The sequence below is a fragment of the Epithele typhae genome (genome assembly GCF_022376455.1).
Source record: "Epithele typhae strain CBS 203.58 chromosome Unknown BXZ73scaffold_17, whole genome shotgun sequence".
Taxonomy (NCBI): Eukaryota; Fungi; Basidiomycota; class Agaricomycetes; order Polyporales; family Epitheliaceae; genus Epithele; species Epithele typhae.
In genome coordinates, this window is record NW_025954208.1 from 128,626 (window position 1) to 146,098 (window position 17,473).

The 17,473-nt window shown below is 56.1% G+C and overlaps 7 protein-coding genes across 7 annotated transcripts; 2 read left to right on the forward strand and 5 right to left on the reverse strand.

Annotated features, from left to right (window-relative positions):
- Positions 1 to 326: 326 nt before the first annotated feature.
- BXZ73DRAFT_76697 (uncharacterized protein) lies at positions 327 to 1,117 on the reverse strand (the record flags this gene model as incomplete). The annotated part of the gene is made up of 4 exons (XM_048022496.1): positions 327 to 487; positions 559 to 619; positions 736 to 1,041; positions 1,115 to 1,117. 4 exons carry the CDS (start codon positions 1,115 to 1,117, stop codon positions 327 to 329), a joined length of 531 nt encoding a protein of 176 aa, XP_047878882.1.
- Positions 1,118 to 4,483: 3,366 nt separating this feature from the next.
- BXZ73DRAFT_100348 (pyruvate carboxylase) lies at positions 4,484 to 9,365 on the reverse strand (the record flags this gene model as incomplete). The annotated part of the gene is made up of 24 exons (XM_048014553.1): positions 4,484 to 4,530; positions 4,583 to 4,643; positions 4,698 to 4,714; positions 4,773 to 4,935; positions 4,986 to 5,145; positions 5,199 to 5,245; positions 5,302 to 5,646; positions 5,705 to 5,739; positions 5,792 to 5,831; positions 5,887 to 6,107; positions 6,163 to 6,299; positions 6,359 to 6,564; positions 6,622 to 6,712; positions 6,759 to 6,841; positions 6,893 to 7,372; positions 7,426 to 7,494; positions 7,549 to 7,659; positions 7,715 to 7,962; positions 8,015 to 8,452; positions 8,505 to 8,600; positions 8,653 to 8,777; positions 8,854 to 8,966; positions 9,038 to 9,136; positions 9,195 to 9,365. 24 exons carry the CDS (start codon positions 9,363 to 9,365, stop codon positions 4,484 to 4,486), a joined length of 3,603 nt encoding a protein of 1,200 aa, XP_047878883.1.
- A 622-nt stretch (positions 9,366 to 9,987) lies between these two features.
- Positions 9,988 to 11,543, reverse strand: BXZ73DRAFT_89373 (UDP-galactose transporter; the record flags this gene model as incomplete). Its single annotated transcript, XM_048025249.1, has 9 exons — positions 9,988 to 10,189; positions 10,240 to 10,356; positions 10,407 to 10,552; positions 10,606 to 10,782; positions 10,836 to 10,904; positions 10,955 to 11,011; positions 11,083 to 11,280; positions 11,342 to 11,397; positions 11,450 to 11,543. 9 exons carry the CDS (start codon positions 11,541 to 11,543, stop codon positions 9,988 to 9,990), a joined length of 1,116 nt encoding a protein of 371 aa, XP_047878884.1.
- A 1,132-nt stretch (positions 11,544 to 12,675) lies between these two features.
- BXZ73DRAFT_45397 (sphingosine hydroxylase) lies at positions 12,676 to 13,814 on the forward strand (the record flags this gene model as incomplete). Its single annotated transcript, XM_048019506.1, has 3 exons — positions 12,676 to 13,175; positions 13,237 to 13,567; positions 13,689 to 13,814. 3 exons carry the CDS (start codon positions 12,676 to 12,678, stop codon positions 13,812 to 13,814), a joined length of 957 nt encoding a protein of 318 aa, XP_047878885.1.
- Positions 13,815 to 13,979: 165 nt separating this feature from the next.
- On the reverse strand, positions 13,980 to 15,314 carry BXZ73DRAFT_45153 (Mak16 protein; the record flags this gene model as incomplete). Its single annotated transcript, XM_048019460.1, has 7 exons — positions 13,980 to 14,059; positions 14,119 to 14,257; positions 14,311 to 14,674; positions 14,733 to 14,845; positions 14,904 to 15,007; positions 15,081 to 15,190; positions 15,253 to 15,314. The coding sequence occupies 7 exons, from the start codon at positions 15,312 to 15,314 to the stop codon at positions 13,980 to 13,982; spliced, it is 972 nt and encodes a 323-aa protein (XP_047878886.1).
- A 266-nt stretch (positions 15,315 to 15,580) lies between these two features.
- Positions 15,581 to 16,426, forward strand: BXZ73DRAFT_45350 (DUF1640-domain-containing protein; the record flags this gene model as incomplete). The annotated part of the gene is made up of 4 exons (XM_048019500.1): positions 15,581 to 15,844; positions 15,924 to 16,223; positions 16,289 to 16,319; positions 16,377 to 16,426. 4 exons carry the CDS (start codon positions 15,581 to 15,583, stop codon positions 16,424 to 16,426), a joined length of 645 nt encoding a protein of 214 aa, XP_047878887.1.
- A 230-nt stretch (positions 16,427 to 16,656) lies between these two features.
- BXZ73DRAFT_45280 (guanylate kinase) lies at positions 16,657 to 17,371 on the reverse strand (the record flags this gene model as incomplete). The annotated part of the gene is made up of 3 exons (XM_048019482.1): positions 16,657 to 16,941; positions 16,991 to 17,193; positions 17,248 to 17,371. 3 exons carry the CDS (start codon positions 17,369 to 17,371, stop codon positions 16,657 to 16,659), a joined length of 612 nt encoding a protein of 203 aa, XP_047878888.1.
- Between the last annotated feature and the right edge of the window lie 102 nt (positions 17,372 to 17,473).

The window sequence follows — 17,473 nt, forward strand, 5'->3', positions numbered from 1 at the left end:
TGATACTCGGAGCCAAAGAACATACAAACCTTCGAAAGGATCAACTACCGTACCGACGAATGGTCGCTAAGCCCGCACGAGTTCGCAGTCCCAATGAAAGTTGGTACCCACGTGACGAGGTCGCGTGGACCTCAGGTGGCTGGCGGCCTCGTGTGCACAGCTGCCATTCAGCAGCACAAGAGATAGCATCGACGGAGAAAGACAACAAAAAGTACAACGCCTGCGATGGGCTCCGATGTATACAAGTTTTACTGAGGAGGCTGGAACCTGGCGATCCCAAGCACGACGCGTCAGCACGTACCCTCAATGAACCAGCGCGATAAGACTCACCCGGGAGGAGGGCCCCCAAATCCAGGAGGTGGGGGGAAGGGCATACCAGGAGGGCCTCCGGGGAACCCGGGCGGACGGAACCCTGGCGGGGGCCCACCTCCAGGCATGCCAGGGGGCGCGAATGGCATGGGAGGTCTTGCAATCCCGCCGGGGCCGCCTGCGGCAAGGACACGAGAGAAGGCCGTCGGTACACCATCCAGACGGACGCAAATACACTACAGCACTCACCTGGCGGCATCATGCCCATCCCACGGCCCGCGGGCGCACCCCTTCCAGGCCCGAGCGGCATCTACACAAGAGAAGGGAGACACGGACGCGATCAGCACGCGCGCGCAACCAAGCAGCCAGGGCAGATGTCCAGCCACCACCCCCCAGACGCAAACTCAAAGCGGGACGCGCACGCACCGCGTTTTTCTTGTCGTCGTCGCCCGCAGGCGGCGGGCCCTCGACGCTCAAACTGACCACCGTCTCGCCGCGGAGGATGACGAGGCCGAGGGTGCGCTTCATCTCCTGCATCGGACCCGCCTCCGTCTCGCCAGCCTTCTTCTTCGGCCGCACGCGCCGGAACTCTTCGCACTCGGCGAGCACGAGGTTCATGTGTCGGTCGAAGGCGAGCATCTGGCCGACGAACGCGCGCCCGTCGTTGATCGTCACTTTCAGCCTCCAGTTGATGAGGCCGAGCATTTTGCCGCCCTTGGACTTGGGCGGAGGCTGCAAGAGGGCAAAGGAGAATGCGTCTTCGTCAGCAAAATATCAAATGGAGGATGCGATGCTATGGACAGACCATGATGGGCAGAAGTTTTGGAGGACGAGGAGGACGGTGTGGGCGAGCGTGCAGACGTGAGCGCGAGGCTGAGGACCGCCGAACAAACAAAGACAAACAGACTCGACGCGTGGTCTGGGCGTCTTCCACTTCCACTCCACATTCACCGTCCGCTCATTCTCTAATCATCAATCCACTAGATGCGCCTTCCCATTGGCATTTTGGCAACACGTTGAAGTTTTTTGTCATACATTTGGTCAGCTCTTCCTTATATGTGACTGTTCCAATCCGCGCCGTTGATACAAAATTTCTCTGATTAGAGCCTAGGCCCTCGATTCTTCGGACTTCTCGCACGGTGGTCCGATGGGTATCAAGGATCTCACTGTTAGGTACTTCGCACCGAGCGTTGTAGGCTGCTCGTACACGCGGGGAAATTCCGTGTGTGCAGGTTGCATAGATTCATGGTCGCCACCACTTAGTTTTGGAGTCTGTCGCCGGACGGCCTTGAACCAGCAATTCATAAATATCGATCATCTCTTTCAAGAGCTATCCCAACCCCGTCAGTGTCTACTCATCGCTTTACACCCTCGGGTGCCATTCTTAACGACTTCACAGAACGTGACGAAGGAGATATACAAGGACACTCTCGATGTCGTGTATCAGGCAGCTCACTCTGTGCTGTACCCTTCGAGGATGGGTCATACAAATTCATGCTAGAATCGGAGGGCATAAACGATACTCCGCCTGGACCCTGCCGCTCTTGCTCTACTTCTTCACCACATAATTAACAGCTTGCGCGCGACTACTGCCGTGCGCAGCCCAAATAGGAGCCTCGAGGCGCGCTGTAAAAAAATCGGTTATCAAGTCAGTCGTTGCTTCGAACGGCTAAGGTGAGCACGCTCACTCGATCCCTCGCACGGATACTGAAGTACCGATCTCTACTCCCAGCGCTGCCCTGACACTGCAAAGGGGGAGGAACCGCGGCCAGAAGTAATAGAACGACCGAATTGTTCGTGAGTCTTGTGTACCAAAAGTAGTTCGTCACAACATTCCCCTATACCCGCCCCGCCGGCGTCGGATTCATGCCTGCTGGCCTGCGAATCTGAATTTGCGGTGCAAAGCCTAAGCTTGGAGCACCGGAAAAAGGGTCCTTCGTAAAATCGCTTTACTCACGTACACCACATATAACTCAACACTCCTCACGAATGCCAATACAAACTCGTGCCCACACTATATGCGACGCTGGCAACCGCAGCTTCCCATGGCTTCTCAATAGGCTCGTACGTAAAATGTGTCACTCCCTCTGGCCGCTCATCATGCCCCTCCAGGACGAACCCATCCGAACGGGAGGTTTCTCACTCGTGAAATCCCAGGTGTGACTCCAAATCCAGAGTGCCGTATTTGGTCTCTGTATCTGTGCGGGAAGGCACCTCTCCGCCGACCGCATCAGTCCGGATGGCAACGCTCCGAGCCAGCCGACGAAAGCAAACGGACGCAACCGTGGCCGGGGAAGGGAAAGTTCTCGTGATGCAAGGCTGGAAGCACAAAGTATCAGACTTTCCTGCGACACGTCCTCCGTCCCAATCCAGTAGCCCCGCGTCGCACCCGCAACCTCGCACGGACGGACCATGTCCCGCTCGTCTTCTTGAAGGCCGCCGCTCTCCACATCTGCTTGGCTGACGAGCGGGCATGTCGAACGCAGTCCCGGCTCTTCTCGGGCGATTGCCGGATAGGGGAGCCCACCGTGGCCCTCAACACACCGCCTCAACTCCGCTCGCGAATCGTCGCCGTCGAACCGTTCGGGCAATGAGGTAAGCGGTCACGAGGGTCCCTGCTTCGCACAGCGCCCTCCTCAAACTCAAGGCTCGCAGCAGCCACCGTCACACCCTAGGTCGCCGCTCGCAGCACTCCAGTGCCAGCTTCCATGAGTCGGTGCCCCTCGATTTACCCTCGACCCGACCGCTCAAGGGCGCAGGGTGTGCTTCTGACCCGCGCCACCGTATCGCGTCCCAAGAGCCCGCCCTCGCATGCCCAAGAAGAGAAACTCCGCTCGGCGCGACGTCCCGCGCGCTCGTCCGGTCCGACATGCTTCATCGTGCGCTCGATGTTCGGCCTCCCGGCTGCGTGGTGGGCGCGCCTGACCCCTTCTTCGGGCGAAGGGCGGGAGAACAATGCGGCCAGCAAACCTGCACGCAGAAGATAGTCGCAGCACAAGCGGACGACGCGAATCACGCACCGCCGTTCTGCAGCAAGCCAAGCACGCCATTCCAGCTTTGACGAAACCAAGGTAGCGAGCGAAGAAGAAATATCGAAGACGCTTCTTCGTATTGGCTGCCCTTGTCGGTGCGTTGTGCATCACGCCTCTTGTTGTGAAGCCCTGATTGACGCGGCTTCGCCCCCGCCAGCACGTCATGGCCGTTTACACGCGGCCGCTGCGACCCCTCGACGAGTCACTCCAGCGACCCCCCTCCCCCTCCGCCGGGCCCCCCTGCCCCAACGCAGCCTCGCCGAACGCTCCCACCGGCCCACCACTTTCCCTCCCTCTCGCCGCCTTATCGCACCCTTCCTGGCCCCGATCCACCCGCGACTCCTCCCGCCGCCCACACTCCCTTCTGTCACGCCCTCCGTGCGCCAGGACCGCGTCGCTCGGCGCACCGCCCGCTCGCCTTCATTCCACCCTCCTCCCAACCTTCTCCCTCCCCCTCTCGCCCGCACCTCTGCCGTCCGCGGGGTCCCGGGCGTGCGGTACCTGCTCACGTCCGACGCTTCTGCCGCCGGGACCCACGGCAGGACCCTCCCCTTACGTCTCCACCCTTGGCGCGTCCCCCCGCGCCGGACGCAGCGATCAGAGCACACCGCTCAGCTGACCAGGCGCGCCTCTGCGGCCGCGCTGCACGCCACGGAGCTACTCAACACACCGTCCCTCTGAAGCACCCACCCATTCGACGGTGGCGGCAACAGGCCGCGGTGGCTCTCCGCGCCATCTCTTGCACGCGCAGGACCCCGGGCCCGACCCGCCGCGGTGCCATCGGAGACTCCGGGTGGCCTACGACGACTTTGGCGACGGCGGCCTTCGCGACTGTCCACAGCAGGCGGGGTGCAAGGGCCAACGGTGCCGCAGGCCGGATAACGAGTGATCTGACCAACGGCCAGCTCCCATCTCCGCCCCTCTCTGGCACTTTCTTCGCAGCCGTCGCCGATGGGAAGAACACAGGCCCAACGGGGCGCAGCCGTTGACCAGAAACGCCGGGTTTCGGGCGACGATACCGGAAGTAAATTCACTCTCGAGACACATGACCTCGGATCGCGGGAGCGGGACAGATAGCAATTCGTCTAGTATCATACAACAGTCCATCGTTATCGTAATGCATGCCAAGTAGAACCGTTCATTTAGTGTACAATCTCGACAACCAAGTCGCCTTGGTTGATCGAGTCCCCTGTCAAGTACTAACGTCAGTGTTTGTGTCTGCCCGCATAAGAGGTCCATACCCTCGTGCACGACGACGCGCTTGATGTGACCAGACACAGGCGCAGTGACCGACGACTCCATCTGGGAGAAATTTCAAGATCAGAACATGCCCGTCGAGGGATAGGTAATTCGCACCTTCATCGCGCTCATCACTGATTGTACGGATACTTTGTGAGTGAGAGTGCGGTTGAGAAACACACTACAACATACCGCATATTGGGTCCCCCTTCTTGATCTCGGAGCCCTCCTTCACGCGCACCTCGATGACGACACCAGACATCGGCGCACCGACGGAGCCGGGTTCATTCGAAGCCTTCTCGCGCGACAGAGTCTCCACCGCCGAGTTCTTGTCCTCCACGGACACGGCGCGGACCTGGAGAGACGCATGAGCGATCGCCCGCATCTTGTTTCTATTGTACACACCTCGCCGTTGACCTCGAACCAGACGTCACGCTGTCCACGGCCTTCGATGACGGGACCGACTGCCATGAGGCGGATGATGAGGGTCTTGCCCTTCTCAATCTCGATCATCATCTCCTTGCCAATATCCGGCCGCGCCAAGAAGTAGCGAGTCGGAATGACGCTGCAGGCGTAATTGAGAACATGCTATAAGCTTCAGCTAATATTCCTACGTACCTGAGGTCACCGTAGCGCTCGATGAAGCTCTGATACTCTTCGAAGACCTGGAGCAGACCATATCAGCATTCAGGTCGAAAAACTGGAGGTTCATGTGACGTACCTTCGGGTACATGACATACGACGTAACGTCAGAGTCCGTGATGTGCTTGCCGAATTTGCTACGAAGCTCCGCCTTGACTTTCTTGAATTCAATGGGTGCAAGACCAGTCCCAGGGCGACCCTCGATTTTGGGCTTATTGCGAATGATCTTGCTGCGGAGAGGCTCGGGGAAGCCACCCACGGGCTGGCCAAGGTATCCCTGGAAGAACTCGACGACAGACGAGGGGAAATCGAGCTGATCGGCGCGCTCGAGGATATCCTTCTTCGACACGCCGTTTTGGACCATCCACTGCGCGAAATCACCGACAACCTTGGATGATGGCGTGACCTTGATGATGTCTCCGCACTAGAGCCGTATTGATGAGAAATGGTATGGGCAGATCGCACGTATGCAAGGCACTTACGAGCTCGTTGGCCTCAATGTACTTCTTCTTGACCTCTATAGAAGGTGGGTCAAGCAAACGAGCAAGTAAACAAAGATGGTGGCTTACGAGTCCATTGAGTGCCAAGACCCAACTGTGCGGCTTGGAACTGGAAGGGAGATGTCATAATGCATTCAGAGGATAGGTGTCATTTTGAGGCCCACCATCAAGTTCGTGTACTGTCCACCAGGCATCTCATGGTCGAAGACACTAGAGTCGGACGCGCGAACGTTGGCCTCGAAGCAGCTGTAAAGCGTGCGGACCTGAGTCCAGTACGTGTTGAGGGCCTGGATATCCTCGTAGCGAATGCCAGTGCCCAAGCCACTCTGCTCCAATGCACTGCAGACGGCACCCATGGGCGGCTGCGAGGTGAGACCGGACATGCCTAAGGCCGAGCCATATTAGCATCATCGTGCTATGATGAAGAGTGGAATGCTTACTGTCGATCGCGACATCGACTACATCAGCACCTGCCGCGGCCGCGGCAAGCATGCTAGCAGTAGAGATCCCAGCGGTGTCGTGAGAGTGAACGTGGATAGGCAGGTCAGGGTACTTTTGGCGAATGGCGCCGACGAGCCTATCAAGGGGCGAGCACATTAAGATCACAAATTGGGAGGATACGAGTGAGTTGCCCACATTTTTGCCGCCTCAGGCTTCAGCACACCGGCCATATCCTTGATACCGAGAACATGGATGCCCTCAGCGACGAGCTCGTCGACGAAGTCAAGGTAGTACTGGAGGGTGTACTTAGTCTTCTTGGGGTTCGCAACATCACCGGTGTAGCAGACGACCGCCTCGACAACACCGCCTGCTTTCTTCGCGGCGTCAATACCCAGCCTCATCTGTTCGAGTAAAGCATATCAGTTGGAGACTGTGTACTAGTTGAACGAGTGCCTCACGTTCTCCATGTAGTTCAAAGAGTCGAAGACACGGAAGATGTCGAGGCCGTTCTCAACAGCCTTCTTCGAGAAATCATAGATGGCATTATCACTGGAAGGGATGAGCAACTTTCTGACGATAGTAATCAGCCACTAACGGGTAGCTCGTGTAGCCAACGCCGTTGGCACCACGGACGAGAGCTTGCAACGGGATGTTGGGGACAAGCTTGCGCAGGGTGCGCTGGAAGAACATGAGCATTGGATAATGCCTTTCAGTGAAATGCACACGTACGAGGCGCTCCCAAGGGTCCTCGTACAGGAACCGCATGGCCACATCAAAGGTAGCTCCACCCCAACACTCGACACTATAGGCATTCGCAAGGGCAAAGCTGGTCTCCTTCGCGATGTTGACCATGTCGATCGTACGGAGACGCGTCGCGAGGAGTGACTGGTGAGCGTCACGCCAAGTAGTGTCCATGATGAGAACACCAGGGTACTCGCGAACCGCCTTGGCGAACGCCTCGGGCCCCCTTTCAACGATGATATTGCGCCAACCTTGCTCGCAAGGGAAGGAAGCATCCAGTGGAGGCCCTTCGGGGTCTGTACGGTTGGCAAAGGTGGGGACGTCGATCTCATCCCTGAGTCCGGGCTCGCCAGACTGCCCCTTGATAGAAGAACCATTGACGGCAAGGTCGCCAAGATATGCCAGGAGCTTCTGGGCACGGTTTTGGCTCTGCACGAGCTTGAACAGGTCTTGAGTGTCATCGATGAACTAAAACAGTTGAATTTGAGTAAACAGTTGCGTTCATAAGCCACTACACGCACCGTAGTCCATGTTTTACCGCCAATGAAGACATCGTGGGTGAGAAGGCGGAACAAGAACGGGATGTTGGTCTAAAGAGCACATTCATGTGAGGCAGTGAATGATATTTTCAAAGGGGTACTTACCTTGACACCACGGATACGGAACTCAACGAGTGCACGGAGCATCTTACGACGAGCAACCTCATACGTTGTACCACTGACTGTAACCTTGACCAGCAAAGAGTCATAGTGGGGCTATAGAACAATATTTCAGTACAAACACAGCTTGCGGCCTCGTTGTGGGACGAACCGTGATCTGGGCACCTGCAAAACCTGAGCTTGCATCGAGACGCACACCGTTGCCACCGGCACTACGATACACCTCAATCTTCCCGGTGTCAGGCTGGAATCCAGTCGCGGCATCCTCAGTGGTGACACGGCATTGGATGGCGAAACCCCGCTTAGTGATGGCTTCCTGCGTGAGGCCAAGCTGAGGAAGAGTAGCACCCGCAGCAATCTGGATTTGCGCCGCAACGATGTCGATACCAGTGATCTCCTCTATTGAGAAGTTAGCAGAACTGAGACGGAAATTATTGTGCGGAAAATCTACCAGTGATGGTGTGTTCAACTTGAATACGAGGATTGATTTCAATGAAGTAATGCCTTCCCATCTGGTCAACCAGGAACTCGGCAGTACCCGCGTTCCTATAGCCAACGCTCTTCGCGAGCTTGATGGCATCTGCGAGGATGGCCTTCCGGACCTCCTCGGGAAGATGGGTTGCAGGCGCAACCTCGACGACTTTCTGGTGGCGACGTTGAACCGAGCAGTCACGCTCGAAGAGGTGGACGGTGTTGCCAGCGGCGTCAGCGAGAAGCTGGACTTCAATATGGCGGGGGCGCTCAAGGAAGCGCTCGATGAAAACGGTACCATCACCGAATGCAGACTTGGCCTCCGACACGGCGCGCTCGAAGAAGTCCTTGAAGTCAGACTGCTCGCGAACGACGCGCATACCGCGACCACCACCACCCATCGCGGCCTTGATGATAACTGGACGCGTCGGTCAGGTGACCGCATATACGCAGCTCAGTCAATGACCTACCGGGGAAGCCATACTCCTTGATGAACGCATCAGCTTCCGTCCAAGTCGCAACGGGCCCAGGCGTTCCGGGAACAACTGGAACGCCAATCTTCATGGCTGTAATATGTCATTAGTGGGTGGCACGAGCGTGCATATCGCACATACTCACCAATCGTACGGGCCTTGGTCTTGTCTCCGAGAGAGTCAATGACCTCGGGGGATGGACCTACGAATGCGAGGCCGGCCATCTCGACCTTGCGCGCGAACTCGGCGTTTTCGGACAGGAAGCCATATCTGCGAAGAAGCAGTGCGCGGATCGTCCGAGTTTGAGGATCGTCATGTCTCAGAGCGAGTGTGAGAGAGCCCATACCCGGGATGGATCATGTCCACTCCATGCTCGAGGGCGATCCTGATGATGTCGTCCTGCGCGAGGTACGCGCCGACGGGAGTGAGGCCCTTGCCCACTTGATATGCTTCATCGGCCTATATGCGCGCATAACGCAGGCGCACAGATGAGCGCGCAATGGCAATCAAGAAGGCGGGCAGTGACGTACCTTCTGGCGATGAGCAGAGAGACGGTCCTCGAAAGAGAAGATGGCGACAGTATGCATCGCGAGTTCGTGGGCCGTACGGAATACACGGATTGCGATCTCCTGTGAAAGGGGGCGATCGTTGAGAGCGAGATGGGGCGCAGAGCATGCGAGGACGTACACCACGGTTGGCGACTAGAATCTTGGTCAAAGGGCCCGAGTGCCCTGCAGCCTTGCGGCGCATGGTCTGGATGGAGTGAACGGGAGTGCCTGGGGCACTGGGCGTCCCCGCAAACATCGCGGCGAGCCGCGGGGGGTGGAGGGTGTCCGAGGGCGCAGCGGCCGATGACATGGCTATGGACGACGAGTGGGAGGGGGGGCAGCGGGGGCGAGGGGAGAGAGGGCGAGGGGGGAAAGTGCGGGGACGGGTAATAAAGGCGAGAGCCGCGAGATAGCATGGCAGATATCAAGTGATCGCGAATGATCTCATAGCTCAGATCGAGGGCTCGTCGTCCGGCGGCTGTCTGCGCTTCCGACCCGGCCTGCCTCCCGCGCCAGGCTGAGCTCGCGGAACGCACGTTTGGAAATCGGGCTGCGCAGAGCAGAGGTTGCAAACGCGGTATGTCCGCACGCCGTGTGTCCGCGCTGCACACGATCTTAACCTCCGCCGGCCTTACGGCGGGCCTCCTGAGTGCTGTCGACCGAATGCTCATGCGCTGTCGCGGGCAGCCAACCAGAGCTGGGCGAGAGCCGCCGAGTGCTCTTCCATCGGAGCCACCCCACGGCGTATCAGGCCAATCGTACGTTCGTCGCCGTCCGCACGTTCCGGCGCGGACGAGCGGACGCTGCCGAGCCCTCGGTCCCCTCCCGGTTTCCACTTCCAAGGACGTGTCCTCCTCCCTGTTGCCATCCCAAGAACGCAGTCGCTCTGTATTCCTCCGCTTTGTACACACACATGCGAGACACACGCCTAATCACGACGTCCGATTCGCCAGTGGGATGATCGTCTGCTGGGCGGCCTGTTCCGCCTTCTTCTGGTTGTTCTTCGCCACCGCATACACCAATCCTGCGAAGAAGCCGACTGCTACCGCCGTCACGGACCCAAATGTGGCAGGGTCGCCGAAGAAGATCATCCCCGACGCCGCTACGGGCAGCTTGTTCAGCGCACCAACCATACTGCATCGTGGTGTCAATATACAGCCAATCCGAGAGAAGACGCCGCTCGCCTGTATGTCGTGCTGCTTGTTGCCCGGATACACCATGCGGTTGTGTACGAGATACCGACGGCAGCACCACCGGAGAAGGCGATCGCGAAGAGCAACAAGTTCCGCGTTTCTGGGGGACTGCATGTCTCATCAGCGCCAGTCTTACTGCATTGACGCAAATAACCGACAAGTTACGATTCAGGTTTTCGAATCCCCAGTCCTCCGCGATGATGGAAGCCACTGCCAAGACGGGTATCGAGAGCATGTTGTTGTAGAACATCGTATCCCAGTCGGAAAATCCAGTTAGCTTGATCCTCTTTCTCATCGTCAGAACCTAATTGACATGGTCAGTACTGATGTTCCATGGAATAGTGTCCACAAACGTACATAGGCAGCGCTGGTGACGCAATTCAGGAACATCCAGAAGTAGCCGATGTTCAGCTTCGTGACGGCCCCGGTCACGGTAGCAAACGTGCCCAGTGCTTCCGCTTCCACTACAGCAGGGTCACCAACGACAAGAGCCTCGCTGATATCAGCCCATGCCGCGATGATTGAGGAGAGGACCTGTGGAGGGCTGTGAAGGGATCTGACATTCGAGGCCGTTGCACGGGACCAACCATGAGGATGAAGGATCCCAGTGTGAGCCCAGTCACGCGTCCACCAAACCATATGACCTCCCCGTAAGCCTACCAACGACGTCAGATTATTGACCAACGAGGGAGAGAGGATAACTGACGATCAGGATGATGGTTAGGTTCTTGAATATCGTGTAAACTGGGATACTGAGGAATTGCTGTCGGAGAAAGCATCACGCGAACCGAAATTCGTCATCCAGACGCTCCATGTAATCTCCCAAGTACGCACCAGGCTCTTAGACCCCGTGTAGATGACACCCACCAGCATGACGCTGATGGGAAACCATGTCTTTGCGTCTTTCGAATCGAAATCCCGGAATGAGATCATCCCCAGCCTCTTCGAGCTGTAGACGCACGACACGCATACAAAGGACTGTATGCACAGCAGCAAGAAGTTCATGTTGAACTGTCGTCCGGACACGACGAACTGCGAAGATGGACTGAATTGAGGGAGAACACGCAGTGAAACGGGAAATGTTATGACGTACCTTGTTCATGACTGTCATGAGAATGGATGCCATGCAGTAACAAACAATCGGCGCAACTGTTGCGAGACAATGAGCCCTGTTCTCGGAACATATATCGCCATCACGCACCAGCAGATGTAGGAGCATGGTTCGAGCCAACCGCTCCGGTTGCCACAGCCTTTTTCATCTCTACCACGTCCCGGTCCTTAGATAAATTCGCCATATTCTCTCCTTGTTGAGCTTGAAATCCTTGAACACGGAGTACGCTGGTGAAGTGTCCGGAGGTGACTGGGAACAACGTGTGGGTGGCTGGCGAAGACCCCAGGTTGTATCGCAGAGTGTGGGGTGTAAAGCACAGAGAGATGGGACTTCGGATCAACGAGGGACGCTAAAGAGTGGACAGCGAGAAGCTAGCAGGCGATGGTGAAGAAAACATACAACAACGCGCGGCAGTGTGCAAGTGAGCAACAAGCGCCCGAAGATGTATGTGTATTTACTCTACATAAGTAGATGTTGGGATTTTCCACCTCCTCTCGCGCTACGCCATGGTTGGAAAAACTCGGTATATGCTAGTCGCATCATATACGGTTATGTTACAAAACTTTTCTACATGCACCAGGGCAGTTGAACGTACCGACAACAACGAGCACCTGAACGGCGTTGCGGCGCGCACTTCTGCTCATCAACCTAGACACAGGTGACGAGAGGGGGGGGCGTTACTGCTGGTCCATCAGAAGACGCAAGTTGTCAACCAACCAAGTTCCAGCGGTATCTGCACTTGCGTCTTCAACGCTTCAATCACCAAACACTACCTTGGTGTTTGTGTCTCTTCCTCTTCGTCAGCATTCAGCTCCATCGCTACCGTCATGAATCTATGACACAAACAGCTGATCATGGGTCCTCGTGAACGTATTTGAAGACTCACTGCGCGGCGTGCGATGCGGACAGTACACGCATAGCGTCAAGGTTGACTTTCATCATCTCACACAGATCAGCGGTTTGGCCCATGGCGCGTGAAAGACGAGCAAGAGAGTGTCCGAGCTGCATGTAGTGCCGGTCCTTGGCCTGAGTTGCGTTTGTCGATTGGGCCTGCATGGTGGTGTTCAGACAAGGTGTGTCCGCGACGGTCCTTGTCGGCCGATGCGAGGCCCGGCACGTGCGGGCGGCGATCAAGAGAGAGAAATCTGGCTTACGGTACGAGCCGCGGAGCGATAATGAATCTCGAGTGGGACCAGGCCGGGTTCCAACGCACCTGCCAGGCTCTCGGCCTCTTTCCCTCTGCCCCATTTATTCCCGGGCGCGCCCCGCCTCTCGCCCCGCTTCCCTGTCTATCCTCCTTCCACACGCCCACGATGATGAACGCAACGACCAGCTTTTTCGACGCCAGCCAGCTCCAGTACCTCGCCAACCGCACTCCCTTCTACTACTCCCCAGCACCCGCGCTCTTGTCATGGCTTCCTGACAAGCATCTCACCCTCGCGCTCCCCATCATCGCCTACTGGGCCTTGAGTCTCGTCTTCCACATCTTCGACGTGTCGGGATGGGAGTGGCTTGACAAATACCGCCTCCACGAGAGTGCGGAGGTCAAGTCCCGCAATCTGGTTTCCAAATCGCAGGTCGTGCAAGCAGTCATCCTGCAACAACTGGTGCAGACCGCGCTTGGTCTCTGGTGGATAGAGGAGACTGCGGCTGGGGAACAGGTGGACCATGTGGCGGCCATGCTCAAGCTCGTGCAGGTTGCAGCACTTTGGTTCGGCGAGGACACCGTAAGACAGTGGCTGACCAACAACGGTGTGGATGGACTGTACACCCTGTATTGGTGGGCGATTCCTCTCGCCAAGTTCCTATTCGGAATGTATGTTCTGCACCTTGATCCCCTGTCTAGCATACTAATGCTCCACATCGTGCACCACTAGGTTCATCATCGACACATGGCAATACTTCCTCCACCGCGCCATGCACATGAACACCTATCTGTACAAGAAGTTTCACTCCTACCACCACCGTCTTTACGTCCCGTACGCGTACGGCGCGCTCTACAACCATCCCCTTGAAGGCTTCCTACTGGACACATGCGGTGCGATGCTTGCTGAGACCATCGCAGGGCTTTCCATGCGGGAAGCCATGCTGCTCTTTGGTGTATCTACTCTCAAGACGGTAGATGACCACTGTGGCTACAAGCTCCCGTGGGACCCTCTCCAGTTCGCCAGCCCCAATAACGCCGACTATCATGACATCCATCATCAGGTTGGTTCATTTTTCGCGTCTTCCTGAGATGACCGCCCGCTCGACTCTGTTGTGTCTCGCGCGCGCTGTCCACACGACTGATCCGTGGCTTCATTGAACATCTCTGACACGCTTCCTACAGGTTATTGGTATCAAGAGCAACTTTTCGCAGCCGTTCTTCATCCACTGGGATGCTATCCTGGGCACACGGATGACCCGGAAAGATATCGAAGAGCGTCGCGCGAAGCAGAAGGCCAAGATGCAGTAGAGTCGTCGGATCTAGTTCGGTCTGTGTCATACCTTGGTTATCGTCTATTGTACATGCTCTCTAGTCTCCCTGCCTACCCACGATTCCGCAGGTTACGATACGTGTAGAACGGTGTAATGCGAGAATGAAAATGGAAGGGAATACACATGGAATGCGAGTAGGATGCTACCAGTTCGCCAGGACCTCCTTGGTAAGCGGTACGCTCTCCATCTCGTGTTCGTATTCCACCTCGACCCGCGGGCCACCTGCAGCACAAATGGTGAATTAGATCTCACACTGGCATGTGTTAGGCCATAGCACTTACGCCTCGACTTCTTCTCGGGCCCTTTGCGTGGAGGCTTCTGGGGTTTGGAAGGTGCTTTGCGCTTTCCGAGGACCATTTTCCGGGACTTCTCGTCCTCCTCATCGCTCTCCTCATCCTCATCGTCGTCTTCTTCGTCCGACTAGTCTTCGAGGTGAAGTTCAAGCATATACCACATGTGCTGAACAGACTCACCACAACATCCTCCAAGTCACTCAGTCCATCTTCCTCTCCGCTCAAATCACTCACGAACTCCCGCTCTCCCCACCCTTCATCTTCATCCTCCAGCTCTTCTTCATCCTCGTCTGTCTCGTCGTCCTCCATGTCCATCTCCTTGCCCTTGCCCTTGTCGCCGGCCTTCTCGCCACGCTCGCGGTCCAGTACGGCCTGCCAGACGGCCTCATTCACATTGAGCGGAGCGTCACCGTATGCCTTCGACTTTAGTCGCTCAATGAGTTCCGCCTCGATGGAACGTTCGAGCTTCGCAGCCGACAGTGCTTTTCGCTCTCGTACGGCTTCTCTGCGATCCAGTTTCTTTTTCACCCCTACGAGTTTCGGTCTGAAAAGGTGGACGAGGATGAGCTGGAGACAACACCAAGGTGATTAGGGCAACGTACTGTTGCCGCAGAGCAAGTCGCCGCATTTTGATGAGATACTGGGTAATTTTGGTTACACGTTGCTTGCACTTGTGTATCGTGAAATTCGGCCAATGTATGAGCTCTTTGTCAATCTATATACCAAACGTTCATCGACTCAGCCAAAACAGGAACGTTGCGCGGAGAACATACCTGCTCCAGAGCCTTGGAATAATTGTTCGAAAGCCTTATTTGCTCCCACATGTGCGCAGGCGAGTGAGCACGCTCAATGGTCTTCACGTAGAGGTATAGTACACCTAAATGCCATGCATGGAAGAGCGGGATGAGGTCTTCGGTACGGTCGCGCACCATGAATAGCTATTCACTCACCCTCTTTCTCCCTCACAGTCGCATAACGCGAGTTTGCCAAAGGACAGCTCTGCCCATTGCAGAAGCCTGTGACATTGTACTCATTGCGGCAAAAGTTTTGTGTGGTAGTTCTGCAAAGAAAAGCCGAGGCATATGAACGGGGCAAGTCTTGACAACTAGAGAACGCACGCACTTGACTTTGTAAGAGCAGAACTGCGTGTTGATCACGGACCAAATAACGTCATCACTCTGCATCGGAGAGGTGCAGGCGGTTGTGGGAGCGGTATGGAGGGAGTGGTAGGGTGCCGACCGCCTGCGGCCCAAAATTCTGGAGAAGCGCCTGTGATCGGACAGACGCGCATTGCACTGGAGCGCTCGACTGCCTCAGGCCCTCAGCTTAGCGCGTCCGACGTATAGTCTCCATCATACTGCCATCCAACTACAGCCTCCTGCCGTCGTCTCCTTTACCTGTCTTCTAGCTCTATAAGACACCTACTCTCCTTTGTTCTGGACATTTGGCTATGCTTCGTTCATTCTCCACCTTCACCTCGCATGCTCGTGCTGCTGGGCCCTCACGAATCGTGTTACTCCGCGCAAAGCAGTTTCACTCCTCTCCCAGCCGAATGGAGTTCCACTTCGACACCCATCACTTCGTTCAACGGCTCGAGCGCGAAGGACTTAACCGCGCCCAAGCCGAGGGCATCATGTCAGCCATGGCTGAAGTCATTGACGAGAGTATCCGGAATATGACAAGCAATATGGTCACAAAGGCCGACCAGGAGAAGGTCTGTCTGTTATTGGTTGAATTCATGATAGGCTTGAGGTCGATAATGACTTTGGCCCCATGCGTACGCGTCGCTATAGCATCATTATACGCAGCAGGTCGACTTCGCGCAGCTGAAGTCTGAGCTGCAACTCATGGAGAAGAACGAGCTCGCGATGATCAAGGCGGAGAATGATCGGCTAGTCACCGATATCGAGAAGCTTAAGCAACGTCTGCGTGAAGAGATCACACGAACACAAGCTGGTGTCCGTCTCGACCTCAACCTGGAGAAAGGTCGCATGCGCGAAGAAACCAGTAAACAAGAACTCAAGATCAAGGAAGTAGACACCCGCATTGAGCAGGAGATTGCCGCCTTGCGTACCTCTATCCAGGTTTCGAAGGTGCGTGCCTATGATCGTGGCAACCGTTGATCCCTCATGCCGATACATCATGATGCATCTTACAGGCAACGACTCTTCAATACCTTGTTGGTTTCGGTATGTGGATTTCAAGCGGGGTTTCGTGATCCTAGCATTGACACGTGTTCATTGCAGTCACTGGTTGCTCTGCTCTTCTCATGGCATATATGCGCTTCCGAGTTTAGAGCTGCCGGTGTGCATGCACTTCTTCTATACGACCATTCACGCTTCGGAGGAACAACAATATGGATAATATCGCACAGCCTCGGATCCTGTGACAGTATAATGCCTATGAGGTCCGACTCCATCGTCGAGGTGAATGCCTGATGCCGATGCTCGCAGATCTATGTATTTGATAGCTGTACATTTATTGTTATCTCAAAGCCCCGCGCGCGCGTAATGGCTCGACCGTCGTTTAATCGTCTAGCGAAGGCAAAGAGTCACTAGCAATATATTCTCCCAGCCCAACGCTCTTGAACTTCTCGTAGGCCCTGTCAAGATCATCGTTCACGATGACGAGATCATGAGCTCCCTCCTTCGCGTACTCGATCTCCTTCAGCGCGGTAGCAAGGCGTTTGGCGACGGCTGCTTCTGTCTCAGTACCACGACCTTGCAGCCGCTGACGGAGCTCAGAGAGGGTAGGCGGAGAGACGAATAGATATACTGGATTCAGGTCCGTAGCCTTTATTTGGCGAACACCCTACAACAATGGGTTGGACGATAGAATGTAGGACGCCCACGAAACATACCTGCGCCTCAATATCCAAGAGACACCTTCTCCCACTCTCCTGAATCTCCCGGACCGTCATGAAGCTGGTACCGTAGAAGTTTCCGGAGAATTGTGCGTGTTCAATGAATGCCCCTTGTGTAAGGAGGTCCTTGAACTTGTCGTGTGTCACAAAGTGGTAGTCTTTGCCATCGACTTCGCCTGTTCGGGGAGAGCGGGTAGTGTCTGTTGGAATGAAGATTAGTCAAGAGGGAATGGACGGCATAAGAATGAGCTCACGAGAAACGCTGAAACCGAACTTTTCCGGGTAGTCGGCGAAGAGGCGTTTGAGGAGGGTGCTTTTGCCGACGCCAGAAGGGCCTGAGATGACAAGGGGGCGTAAAAAGTCGGTGGCAGGAGACATGGATGGAGAACAAGGAAACTCAGGCTAAGGGCTTCGGAGCCAGAGGCGGGATGCGTTTCGATCGACCGATAAAATTAATAGACAATAATTCCTCAGCCGCAT